Below are 24183 nucleotides of genomic sequence, written 5' to 3'. Positions count from 1 at the left end.
ACCTGTGCACACCCTCAAACAGTCTGACTCCAAACTCCGCTATGGTGAAGACCAAAGAGCTGTCAAAGGACACCAGAAACAAAATTGTAGCCCTGCACCAGGCTGGGAAGACTGAATCTGCAATAGCCAACCAGCTTGGAGTGAAGAAATCAACAGTGGGAGCAATAATTAGAAAATGGAAGACATACAAGACCACTGATAATCTCCCTCAATCTGGGGCTCCACGCAAAATCCCACCCCGTGGGGTCAGAATGATCACAAGAACGGTGAGCAAAAATCCCAGAACCACGCGGGGGGACCTAGTGAATGAACTGCAGAGAGCTGGGACCAATGTAACAAGGCTTACCATAAGTAACACACTACGCCACCATGGACTCAGATCCTGCAGTGCCAGACGTGTCCCACTGCTTAAGCCAGTACATGTCCAGGCCCGTCTGAAGTTTGCTTGAGAGCATTTGGATGATCCAGACGAGTTTTGGGAGAATGTCCTATGGTCTGATGAAACCAAACTGGAACTGTTTGGTAGAAGCACAACTTGTCGTGTTTGGAGGAAAAAGAATACTGAGTTGCAACCATCAAACACCATACCTACTGTAAAGCATGGTGGTGGAAACATCATGCTTTGGGGCTGTTTCTCTGCAAAGGGGCCAGGACGACTGATCCGGGTACATGAAAGAATGAATGGGGCCATGTATCGTGAGATTTTGAGTGAAAACCTCCTTCCATCAGCAAGGGCATTGAAGATGAAACGTGGCTGGGTCTTTCAACATGACAATGATCCAAAGCACACTGCCAGGGCAATGAAGGAGTGGCTTCGTAAGAAGCATTTCAAGGTCCTGGAGTGGCCTAGCCAGTCTCCAGATCTCAACCCTATAGAAAACCTTTGGAGGGAGTTGAAAGTCCGTGTTGCCAAGTGAAAAGCCAAAAACATCACTGCTCTAGAGGAGATCTGCATGGAGGAATGGGCCAACATACCAACAACAGTGTGTGGCAACCTTGTGAAGACTTACAGAAAACGTTTGACCTCTGTCATTGCCAACAAAGGATATATTACAAAGTATTGAGATGAAATTTTGTTTCTGACCAAATACTTATTTTCCACCATAATATGCAAATAAATTGTTAAAAAAACAGACAATGTGATTTTCTGGATTTTTTTTTCTCAGTTTGTCTCCCATAGTTGAGGTCTACTTATGATGTAAATTACAGACGCCTCTCATCTTTTTAAGTGGTGGAACTTGCACTATTGCTGACTGACTAAATACTTTTTTGCCCCACTGTATATAGGGCAGCACTGCACATTATATATAGGGCAGCACTGTACATTATATAGATAGGGCAGCACTGTACATTATATATATACACAGGGCAGCACTGTACATTATATATATAGGGCAGCACTGTACATTATATATATAGGGGCAGCACTGCACATTATGTACAGGGGCAGCACTGTACATTATATATAGGGGCAGCACTGTACATTATATATAGGGGCAGCACTGTACATTATATATAGGGCAGCACTGTACATTATATATAGGGGCAGCACTGTACATTATATATATAGGGCAGCACTGTACATTATATATAGGGGCAGCACTGTACATTATATATAGGGGCAGCACTGTACATTATATATAGGGCAGCACTGTACATTATATATAGGGGCAGCACTGTACATTATATATAGGGCAGCACTGTACATTATATATAGGGCAGCACTGTACATTATATATATAGGGCAGCACTGTACATTATATATAGGGGCAGCACTGTACATTATATATATAGGGCAGCACTGTACATTATATATAGGGGCAGCACTGTACATTATATATAGGGCAGCACTGTACATTATATATATACACACAGGGCAGCACTGTACATTATATATATAGGGCAGCACTGTACATTATATATATAGGGCAGCACTGTACATTATATATATAGGGCAGCACTGTACATTATATATATATATATAGGGCAGCACTGTACATTATATATATACACATGGCAGCACTGTACATTATATATATACACATGGCAGCACTGTACATTATATATAGGGGCAGCACTGTACATTATATATAGGGGCAGCACTGTACATTATATATAGGGGCAGCACTGTACATTATATATAGGGGCAGCACTGTACATTATATATATATGGCAGCACTGTACATTATATATATAGGTCAGCACTGTACATTATATATATATGGCAGCACTGTACTTTATATATAGGGGCAGCACTGTACATTATATATAGGGGCAGCACTGTACATTATATATAGGGGCAGCACTGTACATTATATATAGGGGCAGCACTGTACATTATATATAGGGGCAGCACTGTACATTATATATATATGGCAGCACTGTACATTATATATATATGGCAGCACTGTACATTATATATATATGGCAGCACTGTACTTTATATATAGGGGCAGCACTGTACATTATATATAGGGGCAGCACTGTACATTATATATATAGGGCAGCACTGTACATTATATATATATGGCAGCACTGTACATTATATATAGGGGCAGCACTGTACATTATATATAGGGCAGCACTGTACATTATATAGATAGGGCAGCACTGTACATTATATATATACACAGGGCAGCACTGTACATTATATATATAGGGCAGCACTGTACATTATATATATAGGGCAGCACTGTACATTATATATATAGGGCAGCACTGTACATTATATATATGGCAGCACTGTACATTATATATAGGGGCAGCACTGTACATTATATATAGGGGCAGCACTGTACATTATATATAGGGGCAGCACTGTACATTATATAGATAGGGCAGCACTGTACATTATATATATACACAGGGCAGCACTGTACATTATATATATAGGGCAGCACTGTACATTATATATATAGGGCAGCACTGTACATTATATATATAGGGCAGCACTGTACATTATATATATGGCAGCACTGTACATTATATATAGGGGCAGCACTGTACATTATATATATGGCAGCACTGTACATTATATATAGGGGCAGCACTGTACATTATATATAGGGCAGCACTGTACATTATATATAGGGGCAGCACTGTACATTATATATAGGGCAGCACTGTACATTATATATAGGGGCAGCACTGTACATTATATATAGGGGCAGCACTGTACATTATATATAGGGGCAGCACTGTACATTATATATATAGGGCAGCACTGTACATTATATATAGGGGCAGCACTGTACATTATATATAGGGCAGCACTGTACATTATATATATACACACAGGGCAGCACTGTACATTATATATATAGGGCAGCACTGTACATTATATATATAGGGCAGCACTGTACATTATATATATAGGGCAGCACTGTACATTATATATATATATATAGGGCAGCACTGTACATTATATATATACACATGGCAGCACTGTACATTATATATATACACATGGCAGCACTGTACATTATATATAGGGGCAGCACTGTACATTATATATAGGGGCAGCACTGTACATTATATATAGGGGCAGCACTGTACATTATATATAGGGGCAGCACTGTACATTATATATATATGGCAGCACTGTACATTATATATATAGGTCAGCACTGTACATTATATATATATGGCAGCACTGTACTTTATATATAGGGGCAGCACTGTACATTATATATAGGGGCAGCACTGTACATTATATATAGGGGCAGCACTGTACATTATATATAGGGGCAGCACTGTACATTATATATAGGGGCAGCACTGTACATTATATATATATGGCAGCACTGTACATTATATATATAGGTCAGCACTGTACATTATATATATATGGCAGCACTGTACTTTATATATAGGGGCAGCACTGTACATTATATATAGGGGCAGCACTGTACATTATATATATAGGGCAGCACTGTACATTATATATATATGGCAGCACTGTACATTATATATAGGGGCAGCACTGTACATTATATATAGGGCAGCACTGTACATTATATAGATAGGGCAGCACTGTACATTATATATATACACAGGGCAGCACTGTACATTATATATATAGGGCAGCACTGTACATTATATATATAGGGCAGCACTGTACATTATATATATAGGGCAGCACTGTACATTATATATATGGCAGCACTGTACATTATATATAGGGGCAGCACTGTACATTATATATAGGGGCAGCACTGTACATTATATATAGGGGCAGCACTGTACATTATATAGATAGGGCAGCACTGTACATTATATATATACACAGGGCAGCACTGTACATTATATATATAGGGCAGCACTGTACATTATATATATAGGGCAGCACTGTACATTATATATATAGGGCAGCACTGTACATTATATATATGGCAGCACTGTACATTATATATAGGGGCAGCACTGTACATTATATATAGGGCAGCACTGTACATTATATATAGGGGCAGCACTGTACATTATATATATGGCAGCACTGTACATTATATATATGGCAGCACTGTACATTATATATAGGGGCAGCACTGTACATTATATAGATAGGGCAGCACTGTACATTATATATATACACAGGGCAGCACTGTACATTATATATATAGGGCAGCACTGTACATTATATATATAGGGCAGCACTGTACATTATATATATAGGGCAGCACTGTACATTATATATAGGGGCAGCACTGTACATTATATATAGGGGCAGCACTGTACATTATATATATGGCAGCACTGTACATTATATATAGGGGCAGCACTGTACATTATATATAGGGCAGCACTGTACATTATATATAGGGGCAGCACTGTACATTATATATAGGGGCAGCACTGTACATTATATATAGGGGCAGCACTGTACATTATATATAGGGGCAGCACTGTACATTATATATAGGGGCAGCACTGTACATTATATATATAGGGCAGCACTGTACATTATATATAGGGGCAGCACTGTACATTATATATAGGGGCAGCACTGTACATTATATATAATGTATAGGGCAGCACTGTACATTATATATATAGGGCAGCACTGTACATTATATATATGGCAGCACTGTACATTATATATAGGGGCAGCACTGTACATTATATATAGGGCAGCACTGTACATTATATATAGGGGCAGCACTGTACATTATATATATGGCAGCACTGTACATTATATATATGGCAGCACTGTACATTATATATAGGGGCAGCACTGTACATTATATAGATAGGGCAGCACTGTACATTATATATATACACAGGGCAGCACTGTACATTATATATATAGGGCAGCACTGTACATTATATATATAGGGCAGCACTGTACATTATATATATAGGGCAGCACTGTACATTATATATAGGGGCAGCACTGTACATTATATATAGGGGCAGCACTGTACATTATATATATGGCAGCACTGTACATTATATATAGGGGCAGCACTGTACATTATATATAGGGCAGCACTGTACATTATATATAGGGGCAGCACTGTACATTATATATAGGGGCAGCACTGTACATTATATATAGGGGCAGCACTGTACATTATATATAGGGGCAGCACTGTACATTATATATAGGGGCAGCACTGTACATTATATATAGGGGCAGCACTGTACATTATATATAGGGGCAGCACTGTACATTATATATAGGGGCAGCACTGTACATTATATATAGGGGCAGCGCATTATATCATTATATCCTTGGAGTATGACACATGACATGTATATACGGCATGTGGCAGCTGTCAGTCACATGGTGGGTGTGAGCCGCTGGCGGGGGCGGGGCTGAGGTTGGGGTGGAGCTCTGGGCGGAGAGGAAGGGGCGGGCGCTGGGTGGAGCCTGTGTCTCGGTGTCCTTCGTTACACCGGAGCCCGTGCAGTGTCGGGCTGTGCTGCTGCTCTCCCTCACACCGCGGCTCGCTCCTCAGCTGCACACATGCCCCGGTACGAGATGGCGCTGATCCTGAAGGCCATGCAGCGGGTGAGTGGCGCCGCTTCCTTCCCTTACAGGACAACGTGCTGAGCCCTGATTGGCGGCTCCGGCGCCTCAGCCCGCGTGTGAGCACCGGGGCCCCGGAGAGCTCGGGGGGCGTCCTGTACCGACGGCGGTGATGTGACCCCGGTGCTGGGCTGCACGCAGTGTCCTTCACACTGCCGGTCACTGCCGCCATTCATTCATTGTAGTCCGGACAGTGCCGCCCCCGTATACAGCGTCCTGTCACCCCCATATACAGTGTCCTGTCACCCCCATATACAGTGTCCTGTCACCCCCATATACAGTGTCCTGTCACCCCCATATACGGCGTCCTGTCACCCCCATATACAGCGTCCTGTCAACCCCCCCCCCTCCCCCCCATATACAGCGTCCTGTCACCCCCATATGCGGCGTCCTGTCACCCCCATATACGGCGTCCTGTCACCCCCATATACAGCGTCCTGTCAACCCCCCCCCTCCCCCCCATATGCGGCGTCCTGTCACCCCCATATGCGGCGTCCTGTCACCCCCATATGCGGCGTCCTGTCACCCCCCATATGCGGCGTCCTGTCGCCCCCCCACTATATGTACAGTGCCTGTCGACCCCCACTATATGTACAGTGCCTGTCGACCCCCACTATATGTACAGTGCCTGTGTCACCCCCGTATACAGTGCCGGTCACCCCCGTATACAGTATCAGTGCCCGTGTCACCCCCATATACAGGGTCAGTGCTCCTCTATGCTCAGTGCCTGGGTCACCCCCATATACAGGGTCACCCCCATATACAGGGTCACCCCTACTATATGCTCAGTGCCTGTGTCACCCCCATATACAGTGCCTGTGTGACCCCCATATACAGGGTCACCCCCATTCTATGCTCAGTGCCTGTGTCACCCACATATACAGTGTCGCCCCATGAACAATCAGTATGACTTCTTCCTCTGAGTCAGGTGTGTACACAGCACTTCTGCTCTAGAGTCTAGGATACCTTTATGGCTGCAGGGTTTGGTGTAGCTTGCACTGTGTCACTCCTTTGTAGTGTGTAATAACAGGGTCTGTACTTATCCTGTGTAGCCATTACTGGGGGGGTGTATACACAGCACTACTTCTTATCCTGTGTAGCCATTACTGGGAGGGGGGGCAGTGTATACACAGCACTACTTCTTCTCCTGTGTAGCCATTACTGGGAGGGGGGGGCGGTGTATACACGGCACTACTTCTTCTCCTGTGTAGCCATTACTGGGAGGGGGGGCGGTGTATACACGGCACTACTTCTTCTCCTGTGTAGCCATTACTGGGAGGGGGGGCGGTGTATACACGGCACTACTTCTTCTCCTGTGTAGCCATTACTGGGAGGGGGGGCGTTGTATACACGGCACTACTTCTTCTTATCATGTGTAGCCATTACTGGGAGGGGGGGCGGTGTATACACGGCACTACTTCTTCTTATCCTGTGTAGCCATTACTGGGAGGGGGGGCGGTGTATACACGGCACTACTTCTTCTTATCCTGTGTAGCCGTTACTGGGGGGAGGGGGGGGGCGGTGTATACACGGCACTACTTCTTCTTATCCTGTGTAGCCATTACTGGGGGGAGGGGGGGGGGGCGGTGTATACACGGCACTACTTCTTCTTATCCTGTGTTGCCATTACTGGGGGGAGGGGGAGGGGGGGGCGGTGTATACACGGCACTACTTCTTCTTATCCTGTGTTGCCATTACTGGGGGGAGGGGAGGGCGGTGTATACACGGCACTACTTCTTATCCTGTGTAGCCATTACTGGGGGGAGGGGCGGTGTATACACGGCACTACTTCTTATCCTGTGTAGCCATTACTGGGGGGAGGGGGGGGGCGGTGTATACACGGCACTACTTCTTCTTATCCTGTGTAGCCATTACTGGGGGGAGGGGGGGGCGGTGTATACACGGCACTACTTCTTCTTATCCTGTGTAGCCATTACTGGGGGGAGGGGGGGGGCAGTGTATACACGGCACTACTTCTTCTTATCCTGTGTAGCCATTACTGGGGGGCGGTGTATACACGGCACTACTTCTTCTTATCCTGTGTTGCCATTACTGGGGGGAGGGGGGGGCGGTGTATACACGGCACTACTTCTTCTTATCCTGTGTAGCCATTACTGGGGGGAGGGGGGGGCGGTGTATACACGGCACTACTTCTTATCCTGTGTAGCCATTACTGGGGGGAGGGGGGGGGGCGGTGTATACACGGCACTACTTCTTCTTATCCTGTGTAGCCATTACTGGGGGGAGGGGGGGGCGGTGTATACACGGCACTACTTCTTCTTATCCTGTGTAGCCATTACTGGGGGGAGGGGGGGGGGCAGTGTATACACGGCACTACTTCTTCTTATCCTGTGTAGCCATTACTGGGGGGCGGTGTATACACGGCACTACTTCTTCTTATCCTGTGTTGCCATTACTGGGGGGAGGGGGGGGCGGTGTATACACGGCACTACTTCTTCTTATCCTGTGTAGCCATTACTGGGGGGAGGGGAGGGCGGTGTATACACGGCACTACTTCTTATCCTGTGTAGCCATTACTGGGGGGAGGGGGGGGGGCGGTGTATACACGGCACTACTTCTTCTTATCCTGTGTAGCCATTACTGGGGGGGAGGGGAGGGCGGTGTATACACGGCACTACTTCTTCTTATCCTGTGTAGCCATTACTGGGGGGAGGGGGGGCGGTGTATACACGGCACTACTTCTTCTTATCCTGTGTAGCCATTACTGGGGGTGAGGGGGGGCGGTGTATACACGGCACTACTTCTTCTTATCCTGTGTAGCCATTACTGGGGGGTGGGGGGGGGCGATGTATACACGGCACTACTTCTTCTTATCCTGTGTAGCCATTACTGGGGGGAGGGGGGACGATGTATACACGGCACTACTTCTTCTTATCCTGTGTAGCCATTACTGGGGGGAGGGGGGGGGGCGCGATGTATACACGGTACTACTTCTTCTTATCCTGTGTAGCCATTACTGGGGGGAGGGGGAGGGGGGGGCGGTGTATACACGGCACTACTTCTTCTTATCCTGTGTTGCCATTACTGGGGGGAGGGGAGGGCGGTGTATACACGGCACTACTTCTTATCCTGTGTAGCCATTACTGGGGGGAGGGGGAGGGGCGGTGTATACACGGCACTACTTCTTCTTATCCTGTGTAGCCATTACTGGGGGGAGGGGGGGCGGTGTATACACGGCACTACTTCTTCTTATCCTGTGTAGCCATTACTGGGGGGAGGGGGGGGCGGTGTATACACGGCACTACTTCTTCTTATCCTGTGTAGCCATTACTGGGGGGAGGGGGGGGGCAGTGTATACACGGCACTACTTCTTCTTATCCTGTGTAGCCATTACTGGGGGGCGGTGTATACACGGCACTACTTCTTATCCTGTGTAGCCATTACTGGGGGGAGGGGGGGGGCGGTGTATACACGGCACTACTTCTTCTTATCCTGTGTAGCCATTACTGGGGGGAGGGGAGGGCGGTGTATACACGGCACTACTTCTTATCCTGTGTAGCCATTACTGGGGGGAGGGGGGGGGGCGGTGTATACACGGCACTACTTCTTCTTATCCTGTGTAGCCATTACTGGGGGGGAGGGGAGGGCGGTGTATACACGGCACTACTTCTTCTTATCCTGTGTAGCCATTACTGGGGGGAGGGGGGGGGGCGGTGTATACACGACACTACTTCTTCTTATCCTGTGTAGCCATTACTGGGGGTGAGGGGGGGCGGTGTATACACGGCACTACTTCTTATCCTGTGTAGCCATTACTGGGGGGTGGGGGGGGCGATGTATACACGGCACTACTTCTTATCCTGTGTAGCCATTACTGGGGGGAGGGGGGGCGATGTATACACGGCACTACTTCTTCTTATCCTGTGTAGCCATTACTGGGGGGAGGGGGGGGGGCGCGATGTATACACGGTACTACTTCTTCTTATCCTGTGTAGCCATTACTGGGGGGAGGGGGGGGCGCGATGTATACACGGCACTACTTCTTCTTATCCTGTGTAGCCATTACTGGGGGGAGGGGAGGGCGGTGTATACACGGCACTACTTCTTATCCTGTGTAGCCATTACTGGGGGGAGGGGGGGGGCAGTGTATACACGGCACTACTTCTTCTTATCCTGTGTAGCCATTACTGGGGGGAGGGGGGGGGGCAGTGTATACACGGCACTACTTCTTCTTATCCTGTGTAGCCATTACTGGGGGGCGGTGTATACACGGCACTACTTCTTCTTATCCTGTGTAGCCATTACTGGGGGGCGGTGTATACACGGCACTACTTCTTCTTATCCTGTGTAGCCATTACTGGGGGGAGGGGGGGGGCGGTGTATACACGGCACTACTTCTTCTTATCCTGTGTAGCCATTACTGGGGGGAGATGGGGGGGGGGCGGTGTATACACGGCACTACTTCTTCTTATCCTGTGTAGCCATTACTGGGGGGAGGGGAGGGCGGTGTATACACGGCACTACTTCTTATCCTGTGTAGCCATTACTGGGGGGAGGGGGGGGGGCGGTGTATACACGGCACTACTTCTTCTTATCCTGTGTAGCCATTACTGGGGGGGAGGGGAGGGCGGTGTATACACGGCACTACTTCTTCTTATCCTGTGTAGCCATTACTGGGGGGAGGGGGGGGCGGTGTATACACGGCACTACTTCTTCTTATCCTGTGTAGCCATTACTGGGGGGAGGGGAGGGCGGTGTATACACGGCACTACTTCTTCTTATCCTGTGTAGCCATTACTGGGGGGAGGGGAGGGCGGTGTATACACGGCACTACTTCTTCTTATCCTGTGTAGCCATTACTGGGGGGAGGGGAGGGCGGTGTATACACGGCACTACTTCTTCTTATCCTGTGTAGCCATTACTGGGGGGAGGGGGGGGGCGGTGTATACACGGCACTACTTCTTCTTATCCTGTGTAGCCATTACTGGGGGTGAGGGGGGGCGGTGTATACACGGCACTACTTCTTCTTATCCTGTGTAGCCATTACTGGGGGGTGGGGGGGCCATGTATACACGGCACTACTTCTTCTTATCCTGTGTAGCCATTACTGGGGGGAGGGGGGGCGATGTATACACGGCACTACTTCTTCTTATCCTGTGTAGCCATTACTGGGGGGAGGGGGGGCGCGATGTATACACGGTACTACTTCTTCTTATCCTGTGTAGCCATTACTGGGGGGAGGGGGGGCGCGATGTATACACGACACTACTTCTTCTTATCCTGTGTAGCCATTACTGGGGGGAGGGGGGGCGGTGTATACACGGCACTACTTCTTATCCTGTGTAGCCATTACTGGGAGGGGGGGCGGTGTATACACAATGCACTTCCTCTCCTTTCATTTGATGCTTTACATGGAGTATGTGGCAGTCAAAATATTTGCGTCTTGGCCAGTGAGGTCGGGGCACCCTGTGCCTGAGGTCGGGGCACCCTGTGCCTGAGGTCGGGACAGTTGTGGCATTGCACCATGTATTATGCCCATATTGCTAAACCCTCATTTTTTTGTGGTCATTTTAAGGGGGCATTATTGCATAACAAATTGATGTACTATTTTTGCTTATAAAGTTTCTCATTTTGCTGATTGGTGCACATCCCGTATGTCGGACCCCCAGCAATCCTATTCATAGGTGATAACTTATCATCAGACACCTCTTTTTAAGTCCTTATTGGCAATGATGCCTCCCAGGCAGGCAGCAAGGTGACAACCCCAGTGGGAGCGTCAGTGATGGACACTCTGGTTGTCCCAAAAAAGTTTCTAAAAAGTTTGTATGAACTTTTTAAAAACTTGACACACAGAACGATGTAAAAGAAAAATGTCATCGGGTAGAAGTCATCTGATCTGTGACCCTAAAAGGTTATAAATTTTCGTTAAAAAAAAAAAAAAAGTTCTCTGACCAGCAGAAGACCTCCTCGATTCCCCCGATAACCAAGTAATTAGGGCTTCGGGGGCCGCATATGAGGTTCAGTGCTGGCTGGTCCATTTTAATAAGATCTTGGCTCGAGTTCTTGCAATCATTTTCCCTGCAGGGGAAGCTCCTAATCCTTATTTTATGTTTTGTTTTTTATTCTTAATAAAGCCAAGAAAAGAGGTTTTACATTGTAAGTACAGCTTATATGGCTTTTGAAAATGTCTATTTTGCAGGTTTTAACTCTTCTTCCATTCCTGGATTGTCCATTGATTACAATAGGCTTTGTGTAATACTCAATTTGCCCTACGCTACCGCTGCAGGGAAATTGAACACTTAAAGAAGTTAACTTTTATTTTAACCAGTCATCGCCTATCCACCAGATAACTTGCTGATCGATGGTTGTCGCACTGATCGGTAGATCGGACTCTTTTTGTTTCCCTTACAACTTGGTGCAGCAGGTTGGATCTGCCGATCGGTGCGGGTTGGACCTCCACTGATCAGCCATCTTGTATCCTGCGGATAGGCAATTACTTTTTTATCTGGTCAACCCCTTTAAGCCCCCCATACACATTAGACTAAAGTCATCCAAACCCTCTGATATCTACGGATTATTGATTTTTATTGCTAGAACATTTGAGTATTGAGTTTGGCCATCTGCTCTTCTGAACGTTGGCAAGGTCTTCTCTTGTCATATTGTTTCTTTGTCTTGCTCAAATTTTTTTTTTTTTTTAGTGTGTTTACCCATATATATATGTTGTAACAGATTTCTTTTTTTTTTTTTTAATTATAATTAGAAGAATATATTATAATTAGAAGAATTAGAACGCTGCGCTAAAGGGTGGTGTCCAGTAACGGCACCATTGTTAACCATGGACTTTGGGTAGTATGGTAGTTCGTAGTGAGTGACGCTAAGCTGCAAAATCAAACTTGGCCTAAAGACAAGAGTGGTACAGAGTCTTAAAAATGTCTAGGATATTGGGTACTGGGTATGAGAATCTTGATACCAATCTACCAATGTTCATCTTGGTTTTCCAAAATTAAGATGCCATTGGTCCGAATAGACAAATGACTTTTCAGCATGCAGTCCAAAAAGTGCCAAAGTAATGGAATTTTTGGTTTAAGTCAGTCTTGGGGGCCCATTATGACTAAATCAAGTTCTCAACAGAGAAAAGAAAAGGAAGTAAATCTCCAGCGTGAAACTTGGATAAAAGTTCAATTTATTTAGACAAATCCATTAAAATCCTTATTTCATAGTGGTACCATGATTAAGACCTTAACAGGTCGAAATGCGTTGGTCGTATCATGTACTGCATTCTTTGCTGTGCCACTATGAAATATGGATTAATAATGGATTTGTCTAAATAAATTTAACTTTTATCCAAGTTTCACGCTGGAGAGTTACTTCCTTTTTCTTTTTTCTCTGTTGTGGACAACGCCTCTGATCCAGGCACCTCCTTGCGTGAATTGCATTGAGTCAATCAAGACTTTTGTTCCTGAGCAAACTTGCACACAAGGACTTCTGCTTCAAACTGGTGAGCTGAATTCTTTCCCCTTCTTTTTTTTTCCTTTGCATATGAATCAAGTTCTGATTTGACTTCCGACAATAGTAGCTCCCAAAAATCTAATTTGAAACCTACCAAAAAGTTAGCAGCAAGCCAAAAACTCGAGACTCGTTGGCGACAGTCTTTAGAATAAGGGTGGTCTTTTTAGACCACTCTTCTTTTTTTTTTTTTTTTCAGGACAGGCAATAAAACCTTACATAGATGATTATCAAAAACATCCGAAAAAATTAAACTACCCATACACATAGTAACAAAGTCTACTTACCCGGTCAAACTTGGTGAGCCTGATTGGTAATCTCATATGTATGGTGGCTTCCTGACTCTTGCCTTATGGAGGATCCTGAATTTCAGAGATTTGCCAGTTCATTCTCACGAGACATAGGTCGCCGGTACATTAGAAATCAAGCATGCATATGTTTGGGCATAAAGGCCTCAAAATACATTTATTGGCGGAACCTGCCGATATTGATGGGTTTAGCCAATAGTCTAATGTGTACCGTGGTCCCTGGACAACTGATCCTTGGGGAAGATGTTGATCCGACGTGTTTTGATTTCGGACTGCCGACGCTCTGTTCACCTGGAGGTAAGACAAACGTCTTTCGACGGAAGCGGTTTTCGAAGGCTCTCATCTGATGGCCATAGATCACCGACCTGACCGTTGGACCAAATCTATTTGCCAACCCTATAGGACCAACCCTAAACTTTCCAGACTCATTGCCACCTGGCAACTAAAACTATAGTTTTCTTTTATCCTTGGTGGACTTAATTTGGCAATATGTCATGATCACATATTGAACTCTTCTGTTCCCCTCCGTTAAGGATTTTTTTTTTAATGCTGATGTTAACGATCCCTAAACTTATTTAAAAAGTTCCCTTTTCTGACAGTCATTCACCTAACTACTGGCAAGAGTAATTTTGGCGATAAGTGTTGACAATGTGACATAGACTTGTATTTTGGCTGTAGATGTTCTGAACCCTTGTACTGGTTCCCTGCTTCCCCATCTTGCTTTCTAAGTCTTCCGTAGACTGTGAAATACAATCCATATTTTTAGATTGTCGTGAGCGTCCGGGAAAGTTTGTATGATCTGTGTTAAGCTCCCACGCCCATTTCCTTTTCTTCATTCACCTGTCCGTCAATGTACCATGTAGTGCTGTAATAAATTAACACTTCGGGAACATTCGGAACCTTTGTTGTAAATTTAATTTTTTTTTTTTTAATTCAAGTGTCATTGTCTTTACAATGACTACCTTTTCTAATTGTGTCTTTGTCTTCTGTTTTTGCTGCCTTGCAGGGTTCCTCGCCATAGGTCCTCCTTCCATGGTTAAATAGCCGATGGCTTTGGAATTTTTTTTTAAAAAGTGCATGCACAGCATCGAATATTGCAAGAGCTGGCGTCAAGAAAGCAAACCAAAGGACAAAGACTTGATTATTTTTTTGCACTGTTTTTTGGCTTGAGGTCCCTGTTTTTTTAAAGGATTTTACTAAAAGAAAAACAAAAATTTCTTGGACGTATCCCTCCCACCCATCCCATCTTCTAATCATGAGGGCTTCACTGGAAGCGGCTGATATTGCCATAGTGGCATTGTATTTTGTACTGGTATTATGTTTTGGATTTTTTGCCATGTGGAAATCGAACAGGAGTACAGTAAGCGGATACTTCCTCGCGGGTCGTTCTATGACCTGGGCAGCTGTCGGTGCCTCCCTTTTTGTAAGTAATATTGGTAGTGAACATTTCATTGGACTTTCCGGGTCCGGAGCGGCAAGTGGATTTGCAGTAGGGGCATGGGAACTAAATGCCTTGTTGCTGTTGCAGCTCCTTGGATGGGTCTTTATTCCAGTCTACATACGTTCTGGAGTATACACCATGCCGGAATATTTATCAAAACGTTACGGAGGACATCGAATCCAGGTGTACTTTGCTGTTCTGTCCTTGATTTTGTACATCTTCACCAAATTGTCCGTAGACTTGTATTCAGGGGCATTGTTCATCCAAGAATCCCTCGGATGGAACCTATACTTGTCGGTCATACTACTCATTGGGATGACTGCACTCCTAACGGTCACCGGCGGTCTGGTCGCGGTGATTTATACCGACACCCTCCAGGCTTTTCTCATGATCATCGGAGCACTGACTTTGACCATTATAAGTTTTGTGGAAATCGGTGGATTTGAAGAAGTTAAAAGGAGATATATGTTGGCAACACCTAATATCACCTCCATATTGCTAACCCATAACTTTACCAATACGAACTCATGCCACGTCTCGCCAAAACCCGATTCGCTTAAAATGCTCCGAGAACCTACCGATGAAGATATACCTTGGCCTGGATTTCTTCTAGGTCAGACTCCTGCTTCGGTGTGGTATTGGTGTGCCGACCAGGTCATCGTCCAGAGAGTTTTGGCAGCCAAAAATATTTCCCATGCGAAAGGATCGACGCTTATGGCTGGCTTTTTAAAAATTTTACCAATGTTCTTAATCGTAATTCCAGGGATGATATCCAGAATTATGTTTGTGGATGATATTGCTTGCATCAACCCCGAGCACTGCATGGAAGTCTGCGGCAGCCGAGCTGGATGCTCCAATATTGCCTACCCACGATTAGTCATGAAGGTTCTTCCAGTGGGTTTACGTGGCTTAATGATGGCAGTCATGATTGCAGCCCTTATGAGTGATTTAGACTCCATATTTAACAGTGCAAGCACCCTTTTTACCCTTGACATCTACAAATTTATCCGGAAAAGTGCAACATCTCGAGAACTTATGCTGGTCGGGAGGGTGTTCGTAGCTTTCATGGTGGTTATCAGCATTGCTTGGGTTCCAATCATTGTGGAAATGCAAGGGGGCCAAATGTACCTATACATTCAGGAGGTGGCGGACTACCTAACTCCTCCGGTAGCGGCTTTATTCCTGCTTGGAGTATTCTGGAAGCGCTGCAATGAACAAGGGGCATTTTATGGCGGCGTGGTAGGTTTCGTACTCGGAGTCACCCGTCTTGTATTGGCCTTTGTTTATCGAGCCCCAGAGTGCAACTTACCGGACAATCGGCCCGGTTTTATCAAAAACATCCACTATATGTACATCGCAACCGCTCTCTTCTGGATCACCGCCATAATCGCCGTCGTAGTCAGCCTTTTGACGCCACCTCCAAAGAAAGAACAAATCAGGACAACTACTTTTTGGGCACTAAAAAACAAATCCGTAAAAGAAAAACCGCACACGGAGGATTCCTACCAAAATCACGAGAAAAATTCTACGCCTACAGAAACCCTAAAACAAGCTCTTCCTAATGGGAAGTCCGAGGACCATATTAAGAGTATCCAAACCGAGGACATCAACCTTCTAATGACTTACAAAGATGACCCAAATCCGATAAGTTCCCTAAGCGTCTCGGAAGCCGAGACTCCTGTGGATTGTTACTCTAACGGGCAAGCATCTCTTATGGGACAGCTTCCTCCGGAGCTGAATATTGAGGACGAAAGCAGATGCTCAAAGTTTTGTGACTGGTTCTGTGGGTATAAAAGCACCACTGCCAATAAAAGAACCATAAAGGATGAGGCGGACGATGAAACTGTGTGCTTAAAAATGTTGGAGGAGAATCCGATTGTCTCGCGAGTTCTCAACACTGGACTGGTTTGTGTCTGCTCCGTAGGGGTCTTTATGTTCATTTACTTCTCATTGTAAATGTGAATTGTACCTTCTTCAGGGCGAAGTGAACAATCGATAACTATTGCCTTTGGGATGAAATATGGGTGGTTGCTCCATGTTTCTATCCGATGTTTACTCTGAATAAAAGGCCTTTTTACGAGATCATAAGTGACCAAACTGAGTTCTTGTACATGCAAATTCCTTTTAAAAGAGGTATCTGAACCTAAAAGATTTATCACCTATCTACTGTTTCGTGGTCTTGACACGTTCTTGACCATGGAAGTCCCTTCGGTCTGACCCTATTCGTTGGATCGCTAGATGATCGGTGAAGATTAGAGCCCTCTGATCAAACATTTTATTACGTATTTTGGGTTCGGATACCCCTTTCTTGGTCCTACGCTTATTTTTTACCAAAAATGTAACTTATTAAACTGAGGAACGTTTACCAGTGAGGGGGGATAAGAAGTAACTTCTGTACTTGATGCAAGGAGGGATTCGGCACACCAAACTTCGACAACTCTACATACGTGTGTATATATTTATATATTTTTTTTGTGTAATCTACCCTGACTCTGCCTTTAGACTTTAATCGTAACGTTTTGTTCGGAGCGTAATGGTCCTGTCTCTCTGTGTAAATGAGTGCTTAATAATTTCTTATTGTTTTTGTCTTTTAATATTTATTTTAATTACACTTTTATAAAAATACAGATTTGTGCGATTATTTAGATATTTTTGTACAACTTTTAGGCTATTTTGGTGGTTTTTCTCTTGGGCCTTTTTTTGAGTATTTAAAAGGACTAAGGGGACTTTCACACTGCGTTTTGGCACCCGTTCGTCGGTCCCGTCGGGGCTTACTTTACGCCCAACCCTCTCAGCAAGCCCCTTAAGCTGGAGGATTGGTGATCAGTGGGTGTCACAAATTTTCTTTCTGACGGGAGGGATATATTATTCCCGTTACAAAATGGCACCCGGGTCAGACACCGAATGCCGCATCATCTCTATGGGGCTGCTGGAAAAAGCCGCTCAAAATCCTCGGTATGCCCATAGGAAATGAATGGTGCAGACCCCAACCGATTAGTTAGTTATCACCAAACTTGTCTTCACCCCTGTAGATACCTTTTGCAGTTGAAAGTGATGGAAGTACGATAATTGACACCAAAGCAAACTTTTTTTTTTTTTTTCTTTTTTTTTTTGGCGCTTATATGATGAAATGTAGAAAAAGGTTTTACCCAAAAAGAGTGAATTCTGCTTGGGGAGAGAGAAACGAAAATGTGACTCTTTACTTTTTTAAATGGGGGTTTAAATTATTTATTTTTATTTTGTTACAATCCTCACTGTGCCTCAAGGTTGTGACAGGTTAAAATGCAGATGCATGTAAAGAAGCTGCGGAGACACCATCACGTGTTTCTCGACACAAGCAGTGAATAGCCAGGCCTTTCCCCGGGAAGGAACAAAAAGTTAAAGTCTGAAGTTTGGGTGACCCAATAACAGTTTGGGTTGCTTTATTGTCTAGGCACAGTGTGGGACGTTTTATTTTGGCATGGGGGAGGGGCATGGCATCGGAATTCAAGAATGCGCTGCCATGGTCCGCCCTCTTGGAATTCAAGCTTGACCTGAGTGTATTAGTTTTCAACTTTTTAAAAAAAAATGTAAGGGAATTTATCACAATTCAAGCTAAGTTAATATCTAAGACCTGATGAGACTAGTGTTATTACGCTGAAAATTCATGTCAGATCGGTAATATATAAAAGGCTTTTTTTTCCCCTGATATTACAATTTGTATTTTATGAGTCCAGCTAACTCTTTTAATATTGGGATTAGGCAGCTCTTCTGATGTGGATTTTCATAGCAAGTACACCAGCTTCATTGTGAAATAAAGATCTATTAAAACACGTATGCAGTCAGTATTGGAGACAGATCCTCTTTAAAGTTAGCAAAATGTTTTATATAAATAGGGCTCAATGATTGTCTTAATAAAATTCCACAAACTTTTTAAAACACTTATCCTTTTTTTTTATTTTTTTTTGGGGGGTGGGGAATTTAGGTCTTTTGACAGTAAACATCCAAAGAGTTTACAGCAAACAGAAGTCTTGGGGAGTAAAAAAAAAAGTGAAAAGCTGAAACCTAAAGTTTACTGGAAAGATGAATAACTTTTTACTAACTAAGTAAAATTTTCTTAATTTTTGGTTTAGATATGCAAACAATTTGGTGGGGGACAACAGATCGCTCAATAAAGCTCCGGTGTATCGCGCAGCTCAAGAGAAGGAAGCGCACAATTCCCGCCTGAGTGCAGTACGGATACAATAGAAAGTCTTATCTGCTCTGTGTCTTGTCCGATTGGTGCTGTTCCACAGATTCTGGAACAGTTTTTCTTTTTCTTCTGTGCCCCTCCATTCCAAAGTTATGATGTCCACCGGTAATAAAGGCGCACATTTTTCCTATCCACCTTCTAGCTGTGGGCGTTGCTTCCTCCTCTTCTGCTGACCAATCAAAACAAGGACACGCCCACAAGTTCTGTGATACACACCCACTAGGTTGACGGGAAAATTTGCTTGTTTATTACCAGGGAGCATAACTTTGGAACGGAAGGGCTCAGAAGAAAAAGAAAAACTGTTCCAGAATCAGCCGAGCGGCACCATTTGAAGGAAGCGTGTAGTTTAAATAAAAAAATATATAATGAAAGCTCCCTTCAAATGCTTTCCTTTTTCCATTGTTCATAACTGGGGGTCCAAGCATACATTGAGCAAGCCATAGGCTTTCTATTGTATCCGTATTCCTTTATGTCTACATTTACACTACAGTGTCTCCTAGGACAAATTAAGAATTACACAGCTTGCATTGAAATCAATAGGCTGTACAGGCAGAGCAAAGACGTGCTGGGCTCTCCTAACCAAGAGACGCTCTTCACTCTTTCCACCCCCCGTTCTGGCTGATGATCCTGCAACCAATCGCATCACTATGGCCCGATCCCTGGGTTCATAGTGTGTATACTATGTGATATGGTATATCATGACAGTTGTGTGATATTGCTGTACATCTATGCTACAATCATGGTCTGGCGAGACAAGGTGTATCTGTGCATTGACCAACACAGATAATTCACATTTTTGGGAGGTGCTGTTGCAGCGCTAAGCTGAGTGATGTGGAGCTTGAAGTTTCCCTTGTTAGGAGCTGATGATCATCGACTTTGTCATGTTGACAAGATCAATGCCCGTGGCCTTCTACAATGTCTGCTTCCGTAGTTCATGGAGTATCAGAAGGGTCTACCTTGGCTTCTCTTTCCATAAAGTTATACGACCTAGCACTTTTTTGGGTGTAAGACGAACATTTGGGTAATGAGACCCTTTACACTTGCACACAGCCCTCCATAGACATTAAAGTTGGCCGAACCCAACCTGTGTATGGGGATTCCCGACTCTTCACCCGACACATGATATCTTGGGGAAAAAAAAGGATTGGGCAGTTGAAATTTCTACGTTCGACCCTTTTGTTTTCAGAGGAGGTAAGCCAGCGCCATAGGAGTCTGGCGGCAGCTTTTTCATGTAAATGCATGAAAGCTTGGCGGAGCCCATCGCTCATGTATGGCAGTCAGGAGAGAGCGGTCTCCATTAGTCTATGCACTACTGGATTGTGACTGGTGAGACATTCAGTAAATCTTTTCATTAAACATATAATCCTTCTGTATCTTCGCTTTCCCTTTTATCAACATGTTCTAATATTAGAGACAATTTTACATCTAAATGAAATATTTTGGGAAAAATCTGATTAATATGACATTAGAGAAAGAGATGCAGTCATCAGATTCATGCTGTCCAAAACACAGGCAGCTAAATCCCACTCGTATAGCCCAAACCTTACATTTTCAGGGTTGACTTACAATTTCATTTGTGACTGCATGTCCTCCAAAGAAGCCTCACATTTCCCTGGATATAAAGGGGGTAAGAAAATGGGAATTCACGATTAACACCTATGGCTACTTTCACACTAGCGTCGTGTGACGTACGTCGCAATGCGTCGTTTTGGAGAAAAAAACGGATCCTGCAAATGTGCCCGCAGGATGCGTTTTTTTTTCTCCGTAGACTTGTATTAGCGACGCATTGCGACGTATGGCCACACCGTGCGACGGATGCGTCGTGTTTTGGCGGACCGTCGGCACAAATATAACGTTGCATGTAACTTTTTTTTTTTTTTGTGCGTCGAGTCCGCCATTTCCGAACGCGCATGCGCGGCCGGAACTCCGCCCCCTCCTTCCCGGACCTTACAATAGGGCTGTGGATGCGTTGTAAAACTGCATCGGCTGCCCCGGTGTTCATTTTTTTTTTTTTTTTTTGCAGTTTGCGTCGGGCCGACGCATGGCGACAGCCCCGTACCGACGCTAGTGTGAATGTAGCCTAAGAAGCGCTATAAAATGACAACCAAAGCAGTCTTGACTTCTTTTTAGCCTCTAAAGTTGGATTATTGTTTTATTTTGGGTTATTGGCTAGTCCTCATCCCATATGACCCTCTATACGTGGGGGGCCACATGGAGTATCTGCTGTCACTCACCTTTTGATTTACTTGGCACAATTCACTCCAATAAAATATATATATTGTTGAGTGTAGGTGGGTTTGGCAATTAAAGCACAGAGATAGCCAAGTATTTAGGATAGATGCAAAATTAGTGATAAGCACAAGATCTAGAGCAACTCTCTATTTGAAGCAGTATAATGCATATAATATTGGACTGCACCCCTTTAGGCTGCCCCTGTGCAAACTTTTCTGTTTAACGCAAGCACCTATTAAATTGCGTTAACGGGTCACTTGGATAGATTCAGAGATATGGAAAGATGCAGGTATTTACTTGAGACCACCATCCACAGATTAACGTCAGCTGACCACACGGATATCAACACGTTTGGCCAATAGCCTTTCGATTGAGGACCCTCAACTGTCATCATCGGTTGGGTGAGAAGTTATGGAATCCATCATGTTCGATTTTTAGACTGTCAATCCTTTTCTTCTCGGTGAGATGAGATGACCAGTAGCGGCTGCGGCTATCTTGCCGACTCTCTACTGAGCGATTCTGTGTTCTCTGAGAGAGCCTTTGCCGACGGCAGCTAAATTGCCGATAGCAAAAGGATCGGCAATCCCAAATCAGACATGCTGCATCTTAATGACCTTGACGTCATTTGTTGGGGGCCCCCATACACATTAGTCTTAATGGGTGTCCTTAGACTACAACACAGCCCCAGGGAAATCTATTGTACTTGTCGGAAGTGTTTGTCCTATTCTGTGCGTAGACTTAGTCTGGTGTAATGGGATGTGGTACTCCCATCTCCGACCTTCATAAATGTTTGATATTTGGATCTGGACGCTGTGTTCAGAAACAAGGTCCTGTCTGGTGCCACCGTTTTCTCTTCATTTGGCTTTGAAAATTGACATCCGCTTGGTCGGTCATTTTCAGAATTACAGTATAAGTTTTCTGATAAATGTATGCAGAAGCTGCCAAAAGAAGTGGGGGATGGGAAATGACAATCGTTATTAGCACACTTTTTAATAGAAGTGGTTGTCTCTTGTCAAGCTCTTCAGTTGATGACCTTACGCACTAAGAGTTTCTACACTATGGAATACCTCCAATCTCTAGATGCTTCCCTGTGTAGACTGTTTTGCTGGATCATTCAAGGTCATACGCCTGGTTTTGTAAAATGGAAAAATTCAGGATACCTGGTCGTGAGTCCCTTTATAAACCCTCATACTCGTTATATCCCATAATAGTTCAGCGTTTTGCTTAGGTATTCATCGTCGGTGGTATCTCCCAAACCAAAAAAGCACATTTTCACATTATTTTTGTGCCTTTTCAGACTTGACTCTTTTTTTTTCGTGGTAAATGTTCAAAATTAGTTGTGTCCAACTTTTGAGGTTTTTGAAGAAAAATTCCTTGTACCTTATTAATTACTACCACTCTCCAAATTAACTAATGAAAGATAAAGAATTTTGCGGGGTAAAGAACTTGAGTAATGCAAAATATGGTCATTTTTAGTTCCTTTGTTTTTTTGTTTTTTTATAAACAGGCTAAAGTTGACTATACTTGACGATACCAAAAGTTGGTGAGCACCCTTACTCTAGATGGGTAAATCTTTTTTGATGTAAAGCACAAAAAATATTCAATATCTCCAGTACACCACAAGGTTCTCGACCAAGCATTGTCACCTTAAGCATAGTCACACAACGAAGGGTTATAAGTCCCCACCGCACTAAGAACCTAATCTCTGTGGGGTCAACAAGATACCTGTTTTGATGCTTTAATTAGACATCTTGGCTTTGTTGTGTATTTATAGTCTCCTCTTTGTTGGAAGGAGATACACCCTTCTCGAAAACTTCAGCCACCCGTTGTACGCCTCGTAAAGTATGTAATTCGTAGTGAAATATATGGTGTATACTTCATTTTATTACTTAATGTGGCCACTACTCCGGCCACCGTCTGATAATGTACAGTCTGTTTTTGTTTTCCTGCTATACGTTGAATATGGTTCCTCATGGGAGGTCTTAGAATTTTCAGCAACCAATCAAAGAAGCAGTCAGTCAGGGCTGTAGATTGAGGTATACACAAGATCACTGTTTTACCGTAAACCTATAAATATTTGTGATTTTATTTTATTTTTTTCTCCTGTATATACAGATATTGCTTTGTGTATTTGTTTTTTTTTTTTTTTTTAATTGTCTATTTAATATGACGGAATTGTTTGAAGGTATTTTCAGTAAATTCAAACTACGTGAACTTTTTTGTGAAACCGTTAACAAAACTATGAACAGTTTGTATTGTTGATGATTTACTTGCTGAGTAAAGAAGAAAAATTCTCGTTTCCCTAAGTGCCAAATTAAAGCCAACTTTTTATTGACTTTGTGACTTGCAATGACTTTACTGCGTCTATTTTGTGTTTTTTTTTTTTCTATTCATTACCACAACACAGCCTGAGACATGAGGGGGGGATGGGAAGCTTGCCCTATGCAACTGATCTTTGATGAAATCGGACTAAAGG

The 24183-nt window shown here is 44.1% G+C and overlaps 2 protein-coding genes across 2 annotated transcripts in view; both read left to right on the top strand.

Moving 5' to 3' along the window:
• The first annotated feature begins 5835 nt into the window (after positions 1–5835).
• MRPS6 (mitochondrial ribosomal protein S6) overlaps positions 5836–24183 on the top strand; it is a 44213-nt gene continuing 25865 nt past the window's right edge. Inside the window, exon 1 of the mRNA XM_069760783.1 lies at positions 5836–6010. Within this exon, the coding sequence (XP_069616884.1) occupies positions 5966–6010 (45 nt within the window). The 5' untranslated portion in view covers positions 5836–5965. The remainder of the gene's footprint in view (positions 6011–24183) is intronic.
• SLC5A3 (solute carrier family 5 member 3) lies at positions 14812–24065 on the top strand. The gene has a single exon (XM_069760782.1). The coding sequence runs from the start codon at positions 15059–15061 to the stop codon at positions 17198–17200; it is 2142 nt and encodes a 713-aa protein (XP_069616883.1). The 5' UTR covers positions 14812–15058; the 3' UTR covers positions 17201–24065.

Source organism: Ranitomeya imitator, chromosome 3 (genome assembly GCF_032444005.1).
Source record: "Ranitomeya imitator isolate aRanImi1 chromosome 3, aRanImi1.pri, whole genome shotgun sequence".
In the NCBI taxonomy this organism is placed as follows: domain Eukaryota; kingdom Metazoa; phylum Chordata; class Amphibia; order Anura; family Dendrobatidae; genus Ranitomeya; species Ranitomeya imitator.
The sequence above is the reverse complement of the archived record's forward strand: the minus strand, read 5'-3'. Positions and strand labels throughout refer to the sequence as shown.

Bases quoted from the DNA above. Each gene is read 5' to 3' on its own strand.
- SLC5A3 (XM_069760782.1), top strand. From the start codon at position 15,059: ATGAGGGCTTCACTGGAAGCGGCTGATATTGCCATAGTGGCATTGTAT.